Raw genomic sequence first — 18,106 nt, forward strand, 5'->3', positions numbered from 1 at the left:
GCACCATCTACTTCTCCAACAGGGATACATTCCCCCTTTCCATGCCAGAAAACAGCTTTCAGCCCAGACCAGCATGCTCAGAACAAGTTTTTTCCAGTCCGCTCCTCCTGCAACACCTTGGAGGAGTCTCAGGAGCTACTGAAGATGCAAAAAAATCAATTTCACCAACAAGCATGAGCCCTGGGAGTCTGGTGTGCGTGCTGTCTATAATCCCATCCTAAACAGAACAGGAAAGGAAGACCTGCAGCCCGTGGCCAAACACAAACCAGGGCTTATAGCTGAGAAAGAACCCCAAAAAACCCCTCAAGTTGCTACAGATGGGCCTTAAAATCCTTTCTCTGGGGAACGTCCAGCTCTGTAGCTTGAATTCTAATGAATAATACTGAATTCCTGCTAAAATGGCACTAACATTCTAAAGAACTAATGCCTTGCATTTTTTTTTCCCATCAAAACAACAGAGACTTCAAGGTTCTGAGACTGTAATTCTTGCAGATTTGGTGCACCTCACTGTAACAACACAGAAAAATATCACAGCGGCGGGGAGAAACAGGGCTGACTACTCTTCCTTTTAAATCTCAATTAAAAAATACATTGGATGAAATTTCCCATTAGCTGGTACTATTTGTACATCCCATGTTCTTTCTTTAATTAAAAAACATGCTTATTGCAATACTGCCAGAATCGCTTTTACGGTATTTTAATTGTAATGTCTCTGCCTGATTAAAAAAAGAAAATATGAACTAGAAACTGCCTGCAAAAACTATCACAATGCATATTCCAAATGGGTTGAGTAAATGGCACAGAAAACACCACAGAGAAAATATTTTCTAACCTTGGTTACGGACAAGGGATTTTAAAATAGGTTTAAGGACGGAAAAACAGAGGAAAGATGTTATTCCATCTTTCAGTGAATTCATACCTAGTCTTTATCAGCACTGAAGCTGAAGAACTAGTGAAGCACTACTTATCTGACATGTATGCATGCAGATGTATCAGCTAATATTTGATGCTTTTTGCTAATAGCATCAAAGCCTAGGAAAAAGTCAAGCAAAATCAGTATTTCCTTCCTCCTCAGGTCTGCATGCAGCACCCATTGCCCAGAGTGGGTGCTCTGCCCCTGCAGACAGCCAAGGTCAGGCTGGATGGGCTGTGAGCACTGATGGAGCTGTGGGTGTCCCTGCTCAGTGCAAGGACAGATGGCCTTGAAGGGGTCCTTCCAACTCAAACCATTCTATGATTCTATGATTGACTGAAGTAACATTTTCCCTTTTTCCTACAATTCTGGGCATCTCAAGGTTGCCACTGCAAAACAAATGGATTGCTGAACGCCTGAGACCTTCAACCCCACCAGAAAATACCTGCAACATCGCACCAGAACTCACCGCCAAGCCAACCCTGGAAGAAGAACAGCCAGCTTTTCCAGTCTCCAGCATTCCCTTGATGCTGTCCTATTCCATACTAAAACTTCACATAAAGGTAGTAATATGTCTGAGGCATCAACCCACCGAAGACAAATTAGTTGCTCCAGTGGAAGCTCTGCGTAAGGGAAATTTCCATCTGTCCTGGGTTATCATAAATATTACCATACTTGTGATGCCGAGATCACAACAATAACTGCAATCTGCTGAATTTACCAGTTAGCTACAATCTGTCTATCCTGTATCTCTTCCCCAATCAGTATTGTCTGAGCAGTTTTGCAGTCTGGATATTAAACATTCCACTGCTGATAATCACGTGTCCATGCTCTGCTTGTCACGGGGCTGGCAGAAACTGGTGGTCCTCATGGTAGTGGGCAGGATCCAGCTGCTTACATTAATTCTAAATGCTTAAAAACTATTGCTTTAGCCTCCAGATCTTCTGTAAAGACAATCTGGTCACTACCAATACCTCTACATGCATTTGTCTGGGTGCTAATAAAGCCAAAGCAGGGTCACCCAATGGATGCACGTGCAGCTGATGTCCTTGTTATAACAATCTTTAAGCAATTTCTACACTGTTGAAACGATCGTGACGTCACCCTACACAAACTGTATCCGAAACCCTCGTGGCGTCTTAAAAATGAGAAATCTCCAGAAGTGGGCCTACATATTTGGGATGTGTTTGCTGGATACACCACCTGGAGGGCAGGGCGCAACAGCATCTTTGCAAAAGAGCAGACTCTGTAGCTTTACAGGCTTTTTTCATCCATAAAGTCTGTTTCAGGTTGAGTGCACAGGAAGCCTGGTGCTGAGTCAAGAAAGCCAAAGGGAGCTGAACTACAATTTAATCCCATTCTCCAGCTCCAGCTACAGAAACACTTCAGCTCAGGCTTCAATCAAAGTGCGCTTCTACACTCGCCCGCAGGCCTGGGGTTTATTGTCATGCCCATTTTGCAGCTGGGGAAACTTGGCAATTATTTGACAAGTTCAGAGACTCAGGAGTTGTTACTCTAAGGGGATCACCTAACTGAGATCCTTCTTAAGATGGATATCTATCATAGCTAAGATGAGCATGTCTTTGGTGATGTGTGTTTCTCTAGATCAATACAGGAACCTAAACAACTCCCCAGAGCTGGGCAACTTAAAGAAAGGTAAGGAAAGATGACTCCAGCTTGGTCTCACACCAAACAGACCTCAGGATATCTTGATTCTGTATTTAAACAAGGTTTCCCCAGCCCTATCTCAGTGATAAATCTGCCTTCAAGTAGGCCCAAAGCTCAACAGGCTTCTGCTGCAAGGCTGTGACCCACTTCTTAGAGAAGACAGAGGATAAGCTCCCAAATTCCTATGTGGATTGCCAGCCAAAAGTCTCAGAAAATCTGAGCTCTGACCTATCTCTTCAACTTCACACCATAATCACACTGGGGTTAAGAGGCACCTTGCAACACCAAGCTTCACCATCTTCAATGGGGCAGAGAAGAGAAAAAATCATACTAAAGTGTTCCTTACTTTTTCAATCATAAATTGTTAGTGTATTTTTCGGTGTTCCTGTTTCTTTGCTTTCAGCAGGAATGATGCCCAGTGTAGCAGTTCTTGGCAATATAGACTGATCAAGTTCAAGCTTCATTGGAAATATTCATGCAGTATGGATAAAACCTGTTAAAGTTTATCTCTGTAGAATGATCATTCAAAATAATATCCCTGTATAGCTCTCAGATACGTGCTTTCCACTATCACCTCCGTGGAAAACCAGTCCCTTTAACATCCTTACAGTACTGAATTATTATTATCAGCGGAGTAGTCCTAGCTCCTAAAGCCTCTTTCCGTTGTCAAGGTTCACTTCAGCTTAATCTTGCATACAGGCTTAACTTTGAGCAAGCAGCTGCACCAGAACAACTCATTCACTTAATACATGCACAACAACTTTCACCACCAGGGCTTAATTTTAGGGATGAGCATCCTGTGTTATAGAATGGCTTGAGCAGGAAGGGACCCTTCAAGGCCACCTGCCCCACTAAGCAGGGACACCCACAGCTCCATCAGTGCTCATCCAGCCTGCCCTGGGCTGTCTGCAGGGATGGGGCACCACCGCCTCTCTGTGCAACCTGTGCCAGCACTTCACAACCATTATCATAGAAATTTGTTCCTTACATCCAGCTCAAATCTCCCCTCCTTTAGCTTGAAGCCATTTCCCCCATGCAACTGCAACTTGCCCTGGGTTTCCCCCCGCGCACTCCCACACCCTTCCACCAGCTCCAGGATCCAAACAGCATAAACGATGCCATTTGCATACATACATACGAATTAAACTCTCCCCCAGCCCTTTGCACAGCCCGCCCTCGCCCCCCCCCAGTTCCCCTCAGACCTCTGAGGTGCAGCAGGTGCAGCACGGCGGTGGCGGCGCCCAGCAGCAGCGTCCTGCCTGCTTCCACCGTGACGTTGGCGCCATCTTGCGGCGGGCGGCCAGCGGGCCAGCTGGAAGCCTCGGCCCAGCGACCGCACAGCTGGAGGGCGGGCTGAGGGAAAAGAGAGGAAGAGGTTCAGAGCTCATTATCTTCCCGTCTGTGGGTCCCCAGGTGGATAAACCTTCACATTTGTAAGCAGCAGTTCTGCAGAAAACAAGGAACAGCTCTTTTCTCTGCCCAGAGCCAGGCTGGATGTGGCTCTGGGCAGCCTGGTCTGCTGGTTGGTGAGCCCGCACACAGCAGATGTTGGAAGTGGATGAGCACTGTGGTCCTTTTCAACCCAGGCCATTCCATGATTCTACAACAGAGGAAGAAAGGCACACATTTCCCAGACACGCTGCTTATCAACTCAGCTGTAGCACGGAATTGCAGATGCCACAAATTCCTATCTGGCCCAACCTCAACCAACACTAGCAAAACACTGCAAGACACAGCTATGGAACAGTGGGATGCATCTGAACATGGCTTGAAGTCTCTCTGACATCCCCCTGTACTTCCCAAGCTGCTCAGATGCCCCAGTTAACACTAGTGGGAGAACAGGGGCCTGAGGAATACAGCAGGTTACTCTTGCTAGCACCGTGGACTTAGTAACCTGATTGGTAGCTGTCTAACAAGAGTGTTGTTTGCTTTTAATGATAGTTCCTCTTTCTAGCTAGGCTATTCTAGGCCACAAAATGATTCCTGGGATGGAACACCTCTGCTATGAGGACAGGCTGAGAGAGCTGGGGCTGTGCAGCCTGGAGAAGAGAAAGTGCTGGGGAGACCTGAGAGTGGCCGGTCAGTATCTGAAGGGGGGGTGTAAGAAACAAGGGGACAGACTCTTTAGGAGGGCCTGCTGTGATAAGATGAGGGAAATGGTTTCAAACTAAAAGAGGGGAGATCCAGATTGGATAAAAGGAAAAAGTTGTTTACAGTTACAGTAGTGAGGCAGTGGCACAGGTTGCCCAGAGAGGTGGTGGTGCCCCATCCCTGCAGACAGCCTGGATGGGCTGTGAGCACTGATGGAGCTGTGGGTGTCCCTGCTCAGTGCAGGGAGTGCAACTTCAAGGGGCCCTTCCAACTCAAACCATTCTGTGGTTCTATGAACCTGCCTGAAAGGAGAAAAGGGATTTTGCTCAAAGCACTTAGAATTGCCACAGCACAGAAGAGAGTGTAGAGGGAAAGCAGCTCCACAGAAATCAAGGGAAGGCATCCGGACCAATGGAGGAAAACCAGACAGCTGAAGGTTTTACTTGGTGACCCTTCTCTTGTAGCCCCACTGCCTTCCCTAAGATGAAAGAATATTTATAGAAGATCTTTGAGGACAGTGCAGTCTCTCGTTACGGCCTTGGATAAATGGTGGTTACAGAAACGTAGAATCACTATGGATGTTGGAGAGAGTCCAGAGGAGAGCCACAAAGATGATCAGGGAGCTGGAGCATTTCCACTACAAAGACAGTCTGAGGGAGCTGGGCTTGTTCAGCCTGGAGAAAAGAAGGCTGTGGGGTGAGCACAGTGCAGCCTTCAGTATCTAAAGGGAGCCTACAAACAGGAGGGGAATCAACTCTTTGAAAGGGTTGATAACAGCAGGACAAAGGGAAATAGTTTAAGTTGAGTGAGGGAAGATTGAGGTTGGATGTCAGGGGGAAGTTCTTTACAGAGAGAGTGGTGAGGAGCTGGAACAGCTGCCCAGAGAGGCTGTGGATGCCCCATCCATCCCTGGAGGTGTTCAAGGCCAGGTTGGATGGGGCTCTGGGCAGCCTGGGCTGCTATGAAATGCGGAGGTTGGTGGCCCTGCATGTGGCAGGGGTTGGAGCTCCATGATCCTTGAGGTCCCTTCCAACCCAACCATCCTGTGATTGTGTGATTATGGTTGGAAAAGACCTCTAAGATCATCCAGTGCAGGTCCTATTAAGCAGCCCATGGTCAAATAATACAAACTGAAATACACGCAGACTAACTGTACATTCCTCATCAAGCAGAGTGGGTAACAGACTCACAGCTCTGGAAATCCGCGCTCTGGTCTGTCCCAGTGATCTTGGGGATCCTCCTCAGTTATCACACTTGTCTTGTCCAGCTGCCCTGAGCATGTTCTCAGGACTGCTGGAACATACTGGCTCACCTAAGACTCTAAAGGCAAAACAGTGAGACAGCCACTTCATCTGTTGAAGACCACATCTACAACATCTCCATTGTGCAGAGATTCCAGCTTCTTCTGCCCACAGCTGAGCAGGATAAGAACATCCTTCCCCATTAGATTTTTCATGGACTCAATACTGCTTCCTTTTCCAGTTCTTTTGCGCTGCTTGGCACTCAGCATCCAACCTACGGTTATTTAAACACTTATACAGAAGACTGAAGAGCAGCAGCAGCTGCAAGCACCGGAGTGATGGCTGAGTGCCCATCCCACCTGTGTGTGTTGAACGAAGCATAATGAGCCTGCAGAGCCAGGAAAGCTGCCTGCCAGTGGCCAGCAGTGGGCACTTTCCTCCCGTGCTTTTATCATTTGCAGCATGGAGCATGACAAATGGCAGGCAGACAGAAAGCCAGGACGGGAGAAAGAGGAACTGGAATGAAAGAAGCTCTGAATGATGAGGCCGGAGCTGATTGTGGCATCAAGGTGGTGGCTTCACACTCCGTCCCAGCCTGGGACAGGTGAGAAATACATCCTCAGAGCTGCCTCAAACCCTTCTTTTGTACACACAGAGGTGATTTAGGCAAAGACTACTCTGTATACAACCAGGCCTCCATTCTGATCTGAATGGTTGGTTCAGGGTGACACACATTGTCCTGAAAAAGTTCTCAGTTAATGATAAAGGCCCTGTGCAGTTCCCAGCCCCACATTCAATTCGGTTCAGGATCAGTTTTTTCAGCGAGACCGCAAAGCTGCCGTATTCCTGCAGAGTTCATTAAGATCAGTAGATAGACTGAGGCAAGAGACTCTTCTGGTGTCCTCCCCAAGGACATACGTATAACACAAACTGAGCTTTTAAACTGGACTCCAGAATGTTGAAGGATGCACCCTCACATTTGCTTTCCATAGGAAACCCGTTCTGACAACCGAGCCTGCAAAATAGCTCCCTTCCCATCAAAGCTCCCAAATAGTGACTCATTTAATGATAAAATAATATTTCAGTAGTATAAAACAAAACATGCACAGGCTCCTTGCAGTTAGCACACTATCCTCTGCTTTCCTCCTGCACCTCGTTTTTCCATTCTAAGGCACATTTCTTTCCACTTCCTGTTGCTGGCTGCTGCTGCTGTCAGCCAGCCCTGAGTTGCCTGCATGTCAGCCTTGGGAACACCAGCTCTGAGTGCCCATTTCTCAGCTTGTGACTACCAGGGCCCACAAACAGCAGCAGCAACTGCAACAAGTGGAAAAAAAATAGAGATATGTTTGCATTCCAACACGGGCTGGCAGACAAGTCACAAACAGAAGGGACCATAAGTCGTCATACCTTCAGTTTTTGATCTGAACTGTTGTGAATTACAAGCACTCTAATAGCACAACACAGCAGCTGGTGAGCTTTAACTGCCCTCCACCAAAATACAAGGTAACGTTTGGGATTTAAAAGGTTGAGAAACTCCTGTTTAGGCAGAACGTAGCTCATTTGATCTCAATTTGGGTGACATTTCAATTTGTTCACTTAAGTAAAGTCATAATAGAAGGACTGGATGCATTCAAGGCCAGACTGGATGTGACTCTGGGCAGCCTGGGCTGCTGGTTGGCAACCCTGCACATAGCAGGGGGTTGGAACTGGATGAGCACTGTGGGCCTTTGCAACCCAGGCCATTCTGTGATTCTGTGACTGGTAAAAAGTACACAGAGCTGCATCCTCTGATCAGAAAAAAAATAATCAGAAACTTTAAAACCAAACCTCGAAGAAATGGTTGGGCTAAGCAGCACAGATGCTGCTTGCTGCTGTGCTCCATGCTCTCATTTTCTGGATCCAGCCTGTGTTTATCTAACACAGAGCCATAGAAAAGCAAAGTGAGGTCAGGCAGGTTCTCCCAACTTCAGTAGCCAGCTTCATCCCTTCCCTAGATACAGCCACTAAGGCACAGAGCGTGACACCTCTCCAGCACTGAGATGACCATCAGTTTCATCCCCAGCATCCTTCCTGCTATGTACAACCACCGACAGCCAAAGGTTTCAAACTTCTGACAGACTGACACACACGGGGCAGCATTTTCCTTGGCGCTGACAGATCGCCATTTAGCCAGCGCGTATGGAGAGCAAGTGTTCCTGTCCTCAGTCACCACAGAGAGACACGGTTAACATTTGAAGTGATGGAGTACGGTGTGAATTTCCCCACCCTGCAGACTCAGGACTCCACACCACATTTAAAAACACTGTAATTTCAGTGATGGATACAGGGAGCTCACTTTCCGGGCTGTGAACTCTTGACAGCTGCTCAGTTTAATACAACAGGAAAAGATTTACAGCCCCACGCAACCCCCACCTACCTGAGGAAAGAAAAAAACCTGTATTAGGAGGAGACAAAAGAGGAGGGGAGGTATTTTATTACCCTAGATATCTTTCACAAGGGAAGTATTTCCAGCCATCTGCTCTAATTATTCCTCCTGTATTGGCCACCATCTTCATGCAACAATAGAAATAATTATCTCCTCAAGGGCAAACAAAAAAAAAATATTTACAGAAACAAACAAAAGTTGATTATTTTTAGCTCCTAGGGAAACAAGAAACAACAAGCTACTTCTTAATGAAGGAGCAATTAGGAAGGTGGATAGAACATCTATAATTAAAACAGACAAATTGGTGGAGGCTCCTCCCTCCTACACATGCTTGAAAGAGATGCAAATGCATTTGCTACAGTCAGTGGAGTCAGCATACAACGTGCTTCCCAACGCCCAAAGAAGTTGAACTTTCCTTTTGGCAGGATTCCTGCCTCATCTGCTCTTGGAAACTCAAACCCTGGACCAGATTAACGAACAGTGTTCACCACAACTGCAAAGTCATAGAAATTCTGTCGGTGTATGGAGGTCTTTCACTGCACAGCCTGTATCCCTGAGACAAGCATGACAGGGACACTCTTTTATTCTGCTCTTCTATGTCTCCTGCATGCACGACATCAGTCAGTGTGAAAAGTATCCTTGATATAAATCAAAATCAAAAAGATGACTTCTGCAATCTTCTTTTCATTCCTGACAGCATACAAAGGGTTTGCTGAAGGCAAGAATGAAAGCAAACATAGAGCTGGGTGAGAAAGAAGGATTAGGGCTGTCCCAGAGAGTGCAGCAAGCACCTTACATTGTGAAACACACAGAAACACCCAACACTTGAGCAGCAGAGAGCAATGCCTTATTTGGCACACAAATATCTGTATTTACACAGTCTCACCAAAAAGAAGAGAATCCGGTTGGCTGGGCCACGAAATCAAAGAGCACACAAACTGAAGATGATCAAGGGTAATGTGTCCTCATTACAGGAGCGGAGCAAAATGATCTGCTACCTGACAGGGAAGGGCTGCAATGGATAGCCCACCTCAATTCTCTTAGCAGAAGCACCACATTCTTTTCTACCATTTCTATGTCCTTTAATCAGGTTGCATTTGGAAAGTCCTTTGAAAGAACACCTGGGCAGAAAGGGGAGCATATTTTAACATCTCTTGTTTGTCCGGTCCTTCTTCCAAAGATAGGCAGCCTCCTGGCCCCCAGGAATTCAGCAATCTCCTATACTTGAGAAATTCCTTACTCAGTTCAATTCTGTGTGATGATATCATGAAAACAATGTGGAATAACCACTGATGTTCTTCTTCCCTGGATACCAGTGTTAAGACAGGCCCTGCTGCCAGTTTAGAAAAGAATAACAGGGTGGTAGTTAGTTTTCAGATGTTGGTACAAACTGTGTTGGTAAAACAGTGAAGAATTTAACTGATAATCCAGAGATGTGAAAGGAAGTGCCCCTACAAACTATATCACAGCAGAGACCACCTATGGCTTACCCAAGTGAGCAGACATTGGTAGCCAACTGTTCAGCTAAGGTTGACAGATGCCTGAATCATCTTCTTCCAGTGATTCTGAAATAAATGATATTAAAACAAAAAACCACACAGGAATGGTTGTGCTCAAGTCACAACTCACTAAGGAGCTGTATTTACATTAAAAGTCAAAAGAAAGAAAGGAGGCTGTGGAATGCCCTGCAGGCATTCAAGGCCAGGCTGGATGTGGCTCTGGGCAGCCTGGGCTGCTGGTTGGCGACCTGCACACAGCAGGGATTGGAACTGGGTGAGCATTGTGGGCCTTTGCAACCCAGGCCATTCTATGATTCTATATCTAAGGAACTGTACAGTAGGGGAAAAAAAATCATTTCTGCCAAAATGAACTCATTGCCTTATGAATGATGGTAGAACTGACGTAGACTTTAGCCAACCTATGCTTTCCCAAGACCAAAACATGATTTAAAAAAAAAAAAAAAAAAAAATTAATGACTGTTTTCATCACATGTTGCTATTTAATTTCTCTATCCTTTATACCAGTTCTAAAATGCAGGTGATATTACCCAGCCCACGAAATCCACATAATGGCTCCTTCATTAATATTAAATGCATCAGGACTGGGCAGGTGGCTGGACATGAGCTGCACTCTCTAGTACTGTTAGGTCTTAACAAGACATCCTAAGCTCTGAATTACAACATAATAACTACTTTCTTCTTTTCTTCCCCCTGAATTTTAGCAGCCTTTCTGATTTCTGTTGAGCTGCATGAGTACAAGAAGAGAAGAATCTGGCTGGACATGTTCTCTATGGGACTGATGAATGACCTATTCTCTTTCCAACCATTACAGGATAAATCTGTTTACACACAAAAAATTGACCTGGGCCAACGAGGTGGGACTAGAACCAGGAAGCTGGCACGTCCCAGAGGTAAAAATGTATTTGCAGCCAACAGCATTAGTAACTCAAGACCAAAAACAAGCCACACTGTCATTAATTACTCAGACAGGGGCAGCCACAAAAGCAGTGAGAAGACCCAAAAGCCAACTGTAAATAGCTCGTCTAGCTGATTAGTTCAGAAAAAAAATGAATGGGCAGTTTTGGAGGTCAGAGCCCATGGCACAAGTCAGTCTCAGCCCAATTTGCAAGTGGACAATGGAATGAGAACGAGTTTAATTCTTATTCAAAAAAAAAAAAAAAAAAGTACTCAGAAATAATCGCCAAAAAAAAAATTCTTTTCCAGCAGAGGAGTAATCATTGCAATTTCCAAGCACAGAAGGTAAGGCTCTTTGCACCAGAGGTATTTAATTAAGGACAAGAAATGTTAGTTTGATCTAATAGTGCTTTCGTAGGGCACTGAAAAGACATTGCTCTTGGAGGAAGGAATGCATGCCTCACATGTAGCATGTGTAGGTTTCTAACACCCAAGCACAAAAAGCTGGACTGAAAGCAAAATACTAACTAACAGGAGGACTGGAGCAGGGTTATAGCACTCCAAAACAAAACAAACCATGCAACTCATGGAAAGTCCCATGTCTATTTGAGTAAAACACTGTTCTCATATCTCTTGGGATTTTATGAAGCTTATGGTGGGACATTGGTCCTAGTATCAGAAATCTTAATTTTGAAGATAAAGGAGAACACTGTGGAAGAAAATGACTTGGAGTGTATGACAGTTTTTCTCTGTGGTAGTAAAATCTGACCACGGTTGCTGGCTAAGATGCCCAAGCTGCATTGCAAGGGACCAAAGGGTCGGCGCAGGAGCAGCAGCTGCTGCCCAATGACTCAGAAAAGCACTGAGATTCATGAGAAAAAGTGTGGAATGCCTAAGCCTGGGTGGGAAAGTCCGGAGGGAAGCAGAGAAAGTTTTGGGCAGACACCAAACTGGAGAGGCAGAACAGAAGCACACCGTTAGATTTTTCCATATACCTAACAAGGATGCAAGGATGCTCAACCAATGGAAAACGTTGACCCAGATGGAATGAAAAGCAAAGTTCCTATTTCCTTTCCAAAAAAAAAAAACAACAAAAAACCCAATCTGACTGTATCTTTCAGCAGCTCACTTCAGCACAGAGCAGTAGGAGGGAACACGCTGCACAAAGGCTACCAATTAGTACAGGCTGCCTTTTTTTTAATCACACACACTCACACATCCTTCTCTCCAATGAACAGGATGATACCTGGCACCTCAACCAAATCTAGCCCCTTCCATCCACAGACTCGCAAAATATGACAGATAGGCAACCTGTTAGGAAAACTACAGCAGGATTAGGTTGCTTCATTATCCTGTGATGAAAATTCATAGCTGACTGTAGTAGGTTTGGGAATCTGTTGAATCACTGCCGGAGCTTCCTCAAAATATTCTGCCTGACCATTTTCACCTAAAATGTATTTTTTCAAGCAGATTTCACATTTGAGAGGGAGGACCTGGATGAGCACAAGGAAATAGCTTGAGGCTGTGCTCCATCCAACACAGGCTAGGATCTGATGCAGTCCTGCAGTCTGGCATCCTTGTCCCAGTGTAGTACCCCATGATACACCACAGGGTCCTCCAAGCTTAACTGGATAATCACAGAATCACAGAATGGTTTGGGTTGGAAGGGACCTCAAGGATCACGAAGCTCCAACCCCCCCACCACATGCAAGGCCAGTAACCTCCACATTTCATAGCAGCCCAGGCTGCCCAGGGCCCCATCCAGCCTGGCCTTGAACACCTCCAGGGATGGACGGGGCATCACAGCCTCTCTGGGCAGCTGTTCCAGCACCTCACCACTCTCTCTGTAAAGAACTTCCCCCTGACATCCAACCTCAATCTTCCCTCACTCAACTTCAAACCATTTCCCCTTGTCCTGCTGTTATCTACCATTTCAAAGAGTTGATTCTCCTCCTGTCTGTAGGCTCCCTTTAGGTACTGAAGGCTGCAATGAGGTCACCCCACAGCCTTCTTTTCTCCAGGCTGAACAAGCCCAGCTCCCTCAGCCTGTCTTTGTAGTAGAGGTGCTCCAGCCCCCTGATCATCTTTGTTGCTCTCCTCTGGACTCTCTCCAACAGCTCTGTCTTTCTTGTACTGGGGGCTCTGGACACAGTACTGCAGATGGGGCCTGCAAGAGTAGAGTAGAGGGTGACAATGACCTCCCTGTCCCTGCTGGCCTTCCCTCTTATGATGGAGCCCAGGATACCATTTGCTTTTCAAGCTGCAAGAGCACACAAGATAAGAGCAGGTGTAACATATGTTTGGATGGTTGGACTGGATGATCTTGTAGGTCTTTCCAACTTTGGTGATGCTGTGATTCTATATCCTTGGTTGGAACTAGATGATCTTTAAGGTCTCTTCCAACCCAAGCCACTCTATGATTCTATCTTTCAAGATGTAGTCTGAAGCCTTGCAATGTCCCTTCAATCCTGTACCTGCCCAGCAGGGAGAGGATTTTGCCCTGCATGGCTGTTATTTCAGTAATGCAAGCTTTTTAAGTGTCTCATCCTAATCTGCGAGCTTTCAGAGTCCGCTTTCAAATGCAATGTCCTGTTTAGTTTTAGCACATCAACAACATGCTTTCTTAGCCTATCTGTATGCATTATCTAGTGCTGTAATGTATCATGAACTGAACTACAGCATCATTACAGGTAAGTGCTCAGGTTTAAATGCAAACATAATTGCATAATGTGGTACAGCCAGGAAGAATAATGCAGGAAATAGAGCCAGCTCCATCTGATAGTGCAATCTGACTGGGACGCTGGCCGTTCGGATCAAACGCACAGCCCAGATGGGGCAACCAAGAATAAAAGTGCTTTCCGTATCTTTATTGTCATCATCAAAAACACTTATCTGCCAGAAAGGTAAAAAGGTGAAGATGGGACTCTCACAGAAAAGGTCACATAAGCAATAGGGGAACTCTGGGTTATGATGGCTATGGAGATGTCACTCCTCAGTAAAGGTTACCTTTGGACTGCCACTTCAAGCTGAATTTTCCACTTCCTAATGGGATGCTGGGTGTTCAGTGGCATTTAAAATACTAGGTACATCCCACCTGTTTCCTTGCAGACAAAGGTGTCTGTTTAATTGCAGTGAATCCAGACAAAGCCCAAGATCTTCATCTGCAAGGAGCTGAACAAACATTCCTGATGCAAGACAACTTCCAAACAAGGAAATATCTAGAGCAGAAACGCACTTTTCAATACATTAATCTAATAGAGTTAAAATTAGAATGGATTCTCCATGTAATAATGCCTCTATCTTTTTCCTCAGCAGTTTGAGCTGACAGCAGCACACGACGGACAACTTCAGCAGGGGTGGAGGCAGCACCATTCCAGCAGCCTGAGCCAGCTGACATTCATTGAGAGCACTTTGCACTGTATTGCTGTGCCATGAACAACCACGCCTCAGCCAAAGAGCAGCATCACATACTTTGGGACAGAAGCCACTCTTGTCATTTCAACAGATTTCAGCCCAAAATTCATTTTAATCGGATAACGAGATGAGAGAGTGGCGTGCAAGAGTGCTCCTCGACTAATACATCGCACTCTGAACTGAGAGCCTTTTGAGTTCAAAGCACAAACTGCTGCTGTCTGAGCTATGAAGCCATCCTTGTGTCTTTTGGGGCTGGAACAGCTTATCATTGTTGGGAACAGATCCCCTGCAATGTGTCATGGCTTTTACTGTCTGCCCACCCACACACAACATTTGTCTGCCTCTACATCATCTGGCAGGATATCAAATTTAGGGGCTCTTTCCCAAGGAACCGTGGTGGCACATCCATACCCCAATGCATTCAAGTGTTTAAGGTAGCATTTTCCCAAGGGCAGATTTGATTTCAGGCAGAGATGGGCACTGTTCTAAGGTACCTGAAAGAGTACGTATCTACATGAAGTGAAAGCAAAGCATCTTGTGCAAACCCCAAAAGCCAGCTGCCACCTGGAGAAATTTCTCAGAACTGCCAACAAAATTGTCACCCCACGATGTCTGCAACACCCAGAGCTGAAAACTAGAGAATCACTGAGGTTGGAAAAGACCTCTGAGATCACCAAGTCCAAGCCCAGCCCACCTCCAACATGTCCACCGACCACCTCCCTCAGTGCCACATCCTCATGGCTCTTCAGCACCTCCAGGGACAGTGACCCCACCATCTCCCTGAGCAGTCTGCACCTCTCTTTCTCTTTCACCTTACTCTTTTTGCCCAGTATCCAACCTCAACGCTAGGCCGCGCTGATGACCATTGAGTGCAGTCCTTCCTGCATGGGAAATCCCAATTTTTGCCTCATTGTCTGAGCCTTTGTCAGCTTTGAATTTTGGCATCAGTTCACTGGGAGAGGTATTCAAGACATCGAGGAGCTAAGTACCAAGATCAGGAAAACAGGGATAGACATTCACATTGAGTGAGCCATCTCTACAGTTAATAAAGAATTTCTTAGGGAGCATTGACACACCACTCTCAGGCACATGGTCTGACTTTGGGTAGTGAAGTCCAGCCAGGAGCTGGCCTTCATGATCCTCAGTGGTCCCTTCCAACACAGGATATTCTATGACTCTGCAATTGCTTCCTGCCAGTTGTTTTGCACATCTTTAGCCAGTTCTGCATAGGTTAGCCTGAACATCCATAGCCATTCATGACATCCATGCCCACACGGGCCTGCTGTCCTCAACACCAAAAGCAAAATCTGCATTTTCCACACACCAGATACAAGGTAAGGAAGGAGGAAAAATGCTAATAAATGAGAATTAGAGTGAAAGAGTGTGTGTAAAAGAGAACCACAGTCCATAAGTGATTTAAAAACTGAGCTTGACCTTCGCTCAGAATCCCAAACCCAAAGAAGTTGCGTGAAAGCAGGAAAAAATCAATCAATAAGTCAAGTGTCATCCTCTTGCCTCAAGTTTATTCAAGGAAGTTGAATTTACCAAGCACCTCACACACTGTCTGTAGCTAAAATCACCTCCAATGAGCTCTGACACTTGAAATTTAACTGAATATGAGCTAACAGCTCCCAGCCCTGCATCACCCATGAATTCAACTGGGAACATTTTGTTAATGCCATTGCAGCCACTCCACCTGATGCTTCCCTACCCTGGGACTTCTGCTTTTCTTCACAGGATCCCCAGAGCACCTAGTATCCTCTGCTCCTTCCCAATCTGATGGTAATCGTTTGCTCGTTTTTATGAGGCAGCCTTACCATCCCTTAATGAAGTCCTTTGCTTTGCAGCTATCCCCAGGGACAGATTGGGAACTAGGGGTTTCCCCCTATGGAGCTGCCAATCAAAGGAAAACACCCAGCACCTCCAAGGGCTTGTTAAGTCAGTCCATCACACGGCTGCTGACGACTCACCATGAAAACAGCCTGGTTTTACTAGCAGTCACATAAAATTAAGCCTGTTTTTAAAGACAGAATGAAGGCTGTCAGGTTAATTGTGGCCAAGTGCTCAAGCATGCTGGTTTTCCCTCTTGCTACAGCATTTTTAATTTATTTTTTTGTTAACAAATGTTTCTGAACTGAAATTCAGTCATTCTCCAGGTGTACACTTCTTTCTTGTTGTTTAGTCTGGGAAAAGCTTTGTTGTAGCACCAGCAGTAACAGAACAGGGAAAAAAAGAAAAAAAAACAACTGTAAAATACAAATACAAGTACTAATCATCCTTACTGCTTATGCCCAAGTCTGTACACAAAATAAATTACAATATAAGATGAAATTCTCAGGTCCTTGTTATCCTCAGGACATAGCCCTTTTATTTTCTAAATGAAGCAAAACCCAGCTGTGTCGCCCACCAAATTCAACTCCCAAGATTTTTCCCCACCTTCCCTGGAAGTCTGATCTTATGGGTCAAACCACAACGAGGCACCAAGCTCAGGTCTTCAGAGCTACGTTCCTATAGGAGCAATGTTAGCATCCCAGCATCCCCCTCACATTTAATGTCATAAAGGACACGGGCATTACATGTCTAGACTACAGTCTAGCAGAAAATATCAAGACAAAATATGAAAGAGCCCCTGGTCCTCCAGAAACCATAGGCTCAGAATAATCAACATCTGAATCACTGCCCTATATCCTTCTACTGCTTGTCCAAACGATTTTATTCCCAGATAACTCTCACATGTTTTTGTTCTGCACACGTCTGGAAATAAGCTGCAAATAAACAGGAGTGACTTACAGAAGATGGAACCACCACAGCACCTCATGCATGCCAACAGTCATGTATAGGCTCAGAATCAACAAGATTATATCCAATCAATTTGGATGAGAGAACAGGGGAACCAGGAGGGAGGTTTAGAATGTGTTCAGGACTGGGCATGCACATGTCAACCAAGGCCAACTGTGCAGCACCTTTCGTTGCCTACAACGGAGCACCAAATAAAATACAATTAGTGTTGATTACTGTCCAACTCTACCTAGATTTGGCACCTCAGTGCTTCAGACCTGAAGCTGGTCAAATTCAGTCTCAAATCTTCATTGTTAAACAGCACAAAGACATCTCCATCCCTGTTCCAAACATGGCCAGGATGTTTCCAATGCCCCCATACTAGCCACAGCCACCCTACTAAAATCTCAGAGCTTTCAAAATGGAGCAGACAGTGCTGAGCCTTTTGCTGGATCCCAAAATAGACCCCAGAAAAATCAAGTGTAGCAGAGTATGCTACAGTAGGACCAAGCTTCACACAAGAGTCCCAGATGCAACATCCAGTAGATGTTGGATGCTCTGGATCCAACTGGATGCTAAGGATCAGAAACAGGACACAAATTCAGACAGTGATGCAGAGGACTACGCCAGCAGTGCAAGAGCTGTTTGGAGACATCTTCAACCCACATCACATCTAAGGAAAGCAAGACCCACTCATACATTAAACCAAACTCCCACACAAGAGAAGAACAAGCCTAGGCTAGGCTTACCCTAGAGGAGCACAACCTTTTCCATTCAAATTCACGAGGGTGAGATGGAAAAGCCTCCCTCCGAATCCATCCATAGCCCAAAGCCTGCATGCTAGCATGGGACCAGCCACTGAACACCCTCAGCACCTTTCCCCCAAGTCAAGAGCAAGTTCTACAGATGGAGAACCAGAGCTGTGCTTCCACCACCTACCACTGTCCCCCTCCAAATCTACCAAAAATGCCAAAGGAGCCAATTAAAGTCTTTCATAATTAAACAGGAAAGTGGCAACAAGGCTTAATGTAAGAGTCTGCAAGAAAACAGAGAAAATTTGCTTGTAATCCTTTGGGAAGGCTTCCTTTCACTGCCCTGTAGAGCTGTGCATCTAAAATGACACTTTCTACTTTCAATCTGTTTTCCTTTTTGGGATGGAATA

The 18,106-nt window shown here is 45.5% G+C and overlaps 1 protein-coding gene across 11 annotated transcripts in view; it reads right to left on the reverse strand.

The window, feature by feature from the left end:
* Positions 1 to 18,106, reverse strand: part of PKHD1 (PKHD1 ciliary IPT domain containing fibrocystin/polyductin) — a 240,212-nt gene that overhangs the window by 157,796 nt on the left and 64,310 nt on the right. For all 11 annotated transcript variants that reach the window (XM_042832731.1, XM_042832730.1, XM_042832736.1 and 8 more), the window contains one exon: positions 3,784 to 3,934. In XM_042832731.1, coding sequence (XP_042688665.1) covers positions 3,784 to 3,934 — 151 coding nt within the window. The remainder of the gene's footprint in view (positions 1 to 3,783; positions 3,935 to 18,106) is intronic.

Source organism: Centrocercus urophasianus, unplaced genomic scaffold (assembly GCF_019232065.1).
Source record: "Centrocercus urophasianus isolate 14NV4802_14NV808 unplaced genomic scaffold, USGS_Curo_1.0 seq_39, whole genome shotgun sequence".
Lineage (NCBI taxonomy): Eukaryota > Metazoa > Chordata > Aves > Galliformes > Phasianidae > Centrocercus > Centrocercus urophasianus.